This window comes from Silene latifolia, chromosome Y (assembly GCF_048544455.1).
Source record: "Silene latifolia isolate original U9 population chromosome Y, ASM4854445v1, whole genome shotgun sequence".
Taxonomy (NCBI): Eukaryota; Viridiplantae; Streptophyta; class Magnoliopsida; order Caryophyllales; family Caryophyllaceae; genus Silene; species Silene latifolia.
The window spans coordinates 139,554,884-139,562,522 of NC_133538.1; the positions used below are offsets into that span (position 1 = coordinate 139,554,884).

Here is a 7,639-nt window from a genome sequence, read left to right on the forward strand (position 1 = left end):
TTAGACAAAGTTGCCGACTTCCTTATCCTTAGTAGGATAAAAGCGCAATCAAATACCCCTTCATGAAAGCATATACTCCCCTCCTCTACTAGCAACCACTATTCAGGAGCGGACCAGCCAGGGTATACAGGCTCCCAAATGCGTCCCGTGTTCTTGGTTTTGACTCGAGTGAAAGCTATTCCCATTAAACAAGAGGACTTCGGTTTAATTTCCTGCAAGTTCATTTTTTGAATGTTCTAGAAGTAACATAAGAGGCTCTTGCCGTCTTAATCCCATGGAGTCTACTCCATAGTAAACTACTCTACAGTCTACACGTGAAGTCAAGAATCACAACCCCCAGCCTCACATCACACCATCACCACCACCGAGTCTCTGAGCGTAGACCTTGGATCACAATTTTTTGCACAGTGCACACCCATTTCTAAAATCCTAAGTTGTAACTGCCCTTGTTACAAGTTCTTCAATAATTATTAAAATCTTTTTAATGGCACACTAGATGAGAATGAATGCATATGCAACAAATTACACATTTTGAACTGAAGAAGGGCAAAATGGCCAATAAGCTATCGTAAGAAGCTGCAACAAGATGAACGGGACGCAACTATTCTGATGCAATCCAATCAAGAAGAGCTGAAACTTAGAGTACTGTAAATGATCCTCTAGTACCCATAGCCCATAACTATGACACAACACCTAAACTAATGCCTGAACTAATCTCAGAAGAATCAAAAAGTTAAGTAACACTGAAATTAACTGGGATAAAACACTAAGCAGCATCCATTTGTCTGTCATACAAAGTCTAGAATCTCAAGTGTCAACCATTCAGGCATTCATAAGAAAACATACTCCCACAAACAAAAAACATTAGTTCTCAACTCTCTAATAACATACCGAGTAATTCATTAACATAAAACGAAATTGTTTCTACTAAATAGCGATAATCGGACTTATTCCTCAGCAGAACCCTCATCAACCTTCTTGTTGTGCTTCCTGGCGTACCTCTGGTTCCTCAAGAACTTTGGGTCCATCTATTATAATAATCAACAATTACACCAAATTAATAAATAGAAAACCTTAACAAACCACAACACACTAAACAACAAATACATCACCATTAGCTGAACACATAAATTTCAACGCAAGTACGGAAAAAAGATTTACTGACAGTTTAAACACACGGCCTACATCAAAAACCAAAATTATTTAATCTGGTGTAATTGTTGTTGATGATAATAGATGGTACAATCTCCTTATCAGCTCTATTCTTGCCACATTATTAACTTAAAAACCATGTCTAGAAAACCAACACCCCTCCGAAAAACTGCTCCGACACTTGGGAGTTTAGTAGCTTTTTTAAAACCCTAACAACATATACACATGTAATAGTGGGTTGATTCTTTAAATGTTAAGTTCATATAAATTTGAAATTCAAGTTAAAACAAGTGGAACCTACACCCATGTGAGCTTAGTTGGGGACTAAACCTTATCAAGGCTGCTGCAGTGCTGCTAAAGCCACAGAGCCCTGTGTGAGGCACGTGTAACATACAAACGCTTGCCCTACACGCGCCACACAAAGAGCACCATGCTATTAGGTATAAGCCCTGTGGTCTTATGATCTCCCAATGCTAATCCCATATGTTTTAATTTGAATGTCAAATTAAAATGAAATCTTTGAAATAGATTCGATATGGAACCGACGTTAACTTCCACGTGTCAGCTTGTCATATGGGTCTAGAAAAAATACCATACTCTCAGTGCAAGTGTATTTTTTTCGTTTTCCCATGGATAAGTGTAGGTTTTCAATATGCCTTTATAACTATGAAGTTAGATGATGAGGCAATGGGAGGACTAGAAAAGGAACTTCTATAATTGTAATTTGTAATTATCCCAAGTGGATCATTCATTGATATAAATACAGGAAATTATCATGAAATCTCAATTCACATGAGATTACTTCATTGAAATTCACGTGAACTCTACAAAATTGTTTAGTTCACAATGTAGAAACTCGTATGAATTTTTGACTACTAAACGGGGAAATAACTAGCCAATCCCTCCATCTTGTAGAAATTCAAAATTCATGTGAAAGACTTGCACATAGACCGTGTTAGAATATGCCTTGAATCTGTTCTGAATTCCGCATCTGATTTAGTTTCCTTATCTGTTTAGGAAACTATTATTTAGTTTCCTTGTCTGTTTAGGAAATTGTTAGGGTTTCCTAATTCTGTTAAGGAAAATATCTGTTATTAGAGTACTATATAAACTCTCATAAGTCGTCTATTTTATTCATTCAGACATCTGTCAAAAATCTGAGTCGTCTGAAATCTGAATACTCTAACGAGTATACTCTGAAATCTGTAATCCTCAAGATCAATAATATTCTTCCCTTCTGCCGGTGGACGTAGCTAACAAATTGTTAGTGAACCACGTAAATCTGTTGTCTTTTACACGTATTTATCTTTCTTAAATCCGTTATAACAGACCGCATTCATACAACAGGAGAGGCAATCACACAACCTTCAACTTTAAATTTCCTTTGATTTTCTGGTTAGGCATGACTAGTAAAGAATATTAGGCTGAGCTAGATTAGCACCAATAGCCTGAAAAGTGACATGATAGACTCTAGCAATTCTTTACAATTACCAAACAGACAAACCAAGTTTGCAATAACTAATACAACATTTACATAACCCCTACGAATTTCCCATTTACACATTTTCTCTTTGAAGAACCATTTCATATCCATAATAACTAAATTCTCAATTTTGCTTTTGATTTATCTTTGGTTCCGATTTTGATCACTTTTTAACAAATTCACTTACCATGGCTCTCAGTCGCTCTTAGGAGTTAATGTATTGTAGAGTACTGAAAAAACACTAATATTTGCTCTACAACAACACGGATCGCCTTCGCGAATATTCGAGAGTACCATTTCTTAACAATTAAAGAAGACCTTCAACATCAGAACCAATAAGCTACACAACAAGAATATAATTTTCAGCAATCAGCACATATTTAACATCTTACCCACTAATCAAAAAACTAACAAAATCATTTTCTAACGATTAAAGCACAGAATCAACATGAAATGAGGTTTAAAATTAGTGAAATAAAATACCCCTTTGGTGGAATGATGACGGTGTTTACGGGGCTTCTTAATGCCATTCTTGTGAGCCTTGTAAGACTGATTGTGTGCTGTGTGATTCTTCGACTTTGCCATTTGTCACTATCTCTGTCTTACAAAATTATACACAATAATATTATAATCACACTATACTGTAAATAAAACACAAATTACAAATAAGATAACATAAGATAGGAAGAAGATGAAGATGGAAAGTAGTAGTACCTGTAGGCTGTAGAGGAAAGAGTAGTATGGGATGAAACAAGTGTGTAGGAGATGAAATTATGAGGATGCTGGTTGTTTTTGTTGTTGCCATACCCTAATTTTGTCTATGGCTTCAATTTTTAGGGGTTGGATTTCGCTATGGGCGGGTACTCTTCTTAAGTTGGGCTTGCTACTTTCTACACCATCAGTCCATCACAATGCTACTCTTTAACCCGATTTGTAAACATCGACGACGTTTTAGTAACTATCGTCGACGTTTTCATTATAAAAGACGATAATGCCCCCCAAACATCTCACCAACACTTCCATTTCCTCTCTAATTGTAAATACCCAAAATACTCAACATCCAAACCTTTCACCACCATCTCACGCCGCCAACACTCTCACGCCGCCGCCACCACGCCACCAACCGCTGTCCAAATCTTTTGTTTTTGTTCTTGTTTTGTTTAAATTAGCTTAGTAATTAATTTTAGGATTATTTAACGAGAATACTCCGAACTATAGAGTTGCTTCTCAAAATACTCCGAACTAAGTTTTAACTACCAATATACCCGACTATTACATTCATTCGCTTGTATTATAACAGGGGGAAGGGTTACCTGTTGAGCCGGTTTATTTCTCTTTTAACTAGTCTCTTTCTTGTAATATTCTTATCTGCTTTCTGTAACATCATTAATTAATCTTCTCTTTCTTGTTCAAAACACCAAAACCTTATTAATCCTCTCCAAAATGCATTGATTTTGTGTATACAGGATGGTATAAAGCAAAATTTCCCAAGCCCATCTTAGCCATACATCCAAACTTTCAAACCCTCCTCAAAAGCTGACACAAAAAATCCCAAAAAGTGCCTTAACAAGATTCTTAGTCGACTGCGACGGCGAATCAAAAGCAGCAACGATATCAACAAGGTAGTAGACCAAGTCACGCATGGAGCCGAATGTCAGGTTGGAGAAAGAGGCTGCAGACTGGCGGCAACGAAGGAGTAATCAGAGGGTGTTTGGAGGAGATGAAGAGGTTAAGGAGGATGACATCGTGAGAGGTAGTACAGTAGTGGGTTTTAGATGGCGGCGTCGTTGGAGAAAGTGGCGATAATGGGTAAGATATCTGGGTGTATGAAGCAGTAGGATTTTCGAAGATATCGAGCACGGAGATTGAGGGAGTGGAATTGATTATGGGTCAGTGTGAGAGGTCCGGAATCGAGTACATGTGGTAGTGGAAGCGGTTTTATGCGGCAAGCTACGGATCAGTTTATGTGATGGGTCAGTGTGAGAGATTCGTTTGAAGGAGATTTGGTTGGGAGTGATTGTAGGGATTGTGTGAAGATGAATATGACATCATTTTTGGATGAATGGAAGAAATAATAAAGGGAGAGGTGTGATAATGAACGGTTGTAATGGAAGACTAGGATCAACTCAAATCCCCCCTTTTGTGTTACTACGATCTTTAGTTACATTAGAGATCGACTTTTCCTACATTATAGTTTGCATAAATTGTTAATCTGATTCCCTTGGGTTCGACCCTTATTTCCGCTTTACTACTGTTTAGTATTTGGATTTAAGTGATATAAATTGTTAATTTGAGGCATATGACTTTAGCCTGTCAAATTTTGGCGCCGTTGCCGGGGAATTGGCATTAATTATTTTTGTATTTTAGTGCAGGTTTATGCATAATACTCGTATTTCTAATCTTAACCTCGAGCCTTTCGATCCAGTGATTGAGCAGACTCTTTTCAGGTTACGAAAGAACAAACGAGGTGCAATAGTGGCTATTCCTAAAGGCAGCGAGTTTGACGATCTACATTTCGATTCTGACAATTCGGAAATTTCTGAAGAGTCTGATAAGTCTTTTATCATGGCTGGTACTATTAAGGAACTTACTGCACCCGATCTCACCCAACAACCTCTCTGTATTACTTACGCTCCGTTGGGTGAGAATGGAACTTTTGAGTTGAAGTCGGGGTTGATTCATCTATTGCCCACTTTCAACGGTCTAAGTAGAGAGGACCCCAATAAGCATTTGTCGGATTTCCATATTGTTTGCTCAAGCATGAAGCCGGCTACAGTTACTGATGAACAACTTAAATTGAGAGCCTTTCCATTTTCTCTTAAGGATTCTGCACGAGATTGGTTATATTACTTGCCACCTGCAAGTATTGATACATGGGTGAAGATGAAAAAGGCGTTCTTAGAAAAATACTTTCCTGCATCCCGAGCCTCTCAACTGAAGAAGAAAATTAGTAATACTAAGCAGAAGGATTGTGAGACTATGTATGAGTACTTGGAACGCTTAGCTTCAAGAAGTTATGTGCTACATGTCCATACCATGGATACACCGCTCAAGACCTTGTCATGTACTTTTGTGGAGGTCTTTGCATGGAAGATGCTCGTATTGTGTTTGCAGCATGTGGTAAAAATATTGTGAACAAAAGTCCACCTGAGGCTTGGACAATCATTGGTGAGTTGGCTAAGAGCTCCCGAGATTTTTCTAAAAAATACACAAAGCGTGGATTAAATTCGGTGGGTTCTTCGTCATCTTCTTCCCATCTTGAAGAGAAAGTTGATACCTTAACTAGTCTTTTCAAGGATATGATGTCAGGGCAAAGGATGGCTATGGCTTGTGAAATATGTTCCGATGGACATCCTAGTGAGCATTGTCCACTCATGCAAGAAGGTTCTCAAGAAGAGGTGAATGAAGTGTGGGAGAGCACACCTCAAAAGAAGTGGAATCCCTACTCTAACACCTTCAATCCCGGGTGGAAAGCACATCCAAATTTTCGGTGGGGTAATTCTCAAAACACCCAACAGTTTGGACAAGGAAGCCAATCCGGTCAACCTAAGACCCAGTTCATACCTCGACCACCGGTTCAAAATATGCCTCCTAATCATCCTCCTCCTAGTGGTCAAATGTCGACTGAAGACATGATTCGTGCTCTAGTTACTAGTCAAGCTACCCTCCAAGCAATAGTGATTCAAAATCAAAAAGAGAACAAGGCTAGTATTCAAAATATTGAGACTCAGCTGGGGCAAATGGCGACCACTATTAATAGGTTAGAGGCTAAAGATTCTAATGTACTACCATCTCAAACGGTGGTGAATCCAAAGAATGTTAGTGCAATCTCTTTGAGAAATGGGAGACAACTAGTGGAGGCTGAGAAAGTGAAAAGAAAAGACAAGGAACCGGTGATTCATGAGGTTGAGGAAGAGATAGTGATCAAGGAAGGTGAAGAAGCTTCTATTTTTAAGGAGAAGGAGCAAATCCCCTCTTCTATACCGGAGATGGAACCGGAGGTACCCTTTCCTGATGCACTTAAGGGGACTCACCACTTTGAGCATGACAAGAACATTTATGAGGTATTTCAAAAATGTGAGCTAAACATCCCTCTTCTTAATCTTTTGAATGGTATTCCTAAATATGCAAAATTCTTAAAGGAGTTGTGTACTATTAAAAGGAATAATAAATTGAAAGGGGTGAAGAAAGTGAAGGTTAGTGAACATGTGTCCGCTATTTTTCAAAGAAAATTGCCTCCTAAATGTAGTGATCCAGGCATGTTCACTATTCCTTGCACCATTGGAAACATCAAGATTCAAAAGGCCATGCTAGATTTAGGAGCTTCTATTAATGTGATGCCTTACTCCTTATATGAATCTATGGAACTTGGTCTTTTACATGCTACTAGTGTTGTTATCCAGTTAGCTGATAGATCGAATGTCTACCGGAAAGGGATTGTTGAGGATGTGCTTGTTTTGGTTGATAATCTTATATTTCCTTCTGATTTTCACGTGTTAGACATGGAACTGTAGGAAATCATATTTTAAATATCACATATTTTAGTTTAAATTTTTAGTCATAAAAACTTAAGGATCTTATGCATGCAAAACATATAAATAAGTGTAGATAAAAACCGGTTCCTTACATTGAATATTTCGGTTTATGGGCACAAGTAAGGTCTCCTACCTTCACTTGTTCTTGAGCTATGATGAGTAATAGGATGATCCTCCAAAGACTTCAAGTATAGAATCCACTCCTCTTGATTGCACCCAAGATTATCCCTTATCTCTACTAAATAATATGTGCTAGATATTTGTTTAGTAGTTTACCTTAAAATTGATTACTAACACTCATATATTACACTAATAATATTAGTAATCTTTTATGAACAATTTGAATCAAAAATCTCATGTTTTGATGAAGAAAAAGATGAATATGTGAGAGAAGAAAACTTTGCATGTCTTTTGAATGGACAAGCATAAAGAGAATAAATAGAGGAAAAATAATCCTCTAAAAGGTGGA

At 37.7% G+C, this 7,639-nt stretch overlaps 2 protein-coding genes across 3 annotated transcripts; one reads left to right on the top strand and one right to left on the bottom strand.

The window, feature by feature from the left end:
- Positions 1-733: 733 nt before the first annotated feature.
- Positions 734-3,471, bottom strand: LOC141626369 (large ribosomal subunit protein eL29z-like). 2 transcript variants are annotated; one of them, XM_074440225.1, is made up of 3 exons: positions 3,350-3,471; positions 3,119-3,236; positions 734-1,028 (listed from the first exon to the last, which is right to left on the bottom strand). In XM_074440225.1, the coding sequence occupies exons 2-3, from the start codon at positions 3,218-3,220 to the stop codon at positions 948-950; spliced, it is 183 nt and encodes a 60-aa protein (XP_074296326.1). In that variant the 5' UTR covers positions 3,221-3,236; positions 3,350-3,471; the 3' UTR covers positions 734-947. The 2 variants fall into 2 exon arrangements, with proteins under 2 accessions (XP_074296326.1, XP_074296327.1); XM_074440226.1 differs by having other exon boundaries at positions 3,119-3,232; positions 3,350-3,468.
- An 805-nt stretch (positions 3,472-4,276) lies between these two features.
- LOC141629046 (uncharacterized) lies at positions 4,277-7,149 on the top strand. The gene is made up of 3 exons (XM_074442118.1): positions 4,277-4,388; positions 5,061-5,606; positions 5,690-7,149. The coding sequence occupies exons 1-3, from the start codon at positions 4,277-4,279 to the stop codon at positions 7,147-7,149; spliced, it is 2,118 nt and encodes a 705-aa protein (XP_074298219.1).
- The last annotated feature ends 490 nt before the right edge of the window (positions 7,150-7,639 follow it).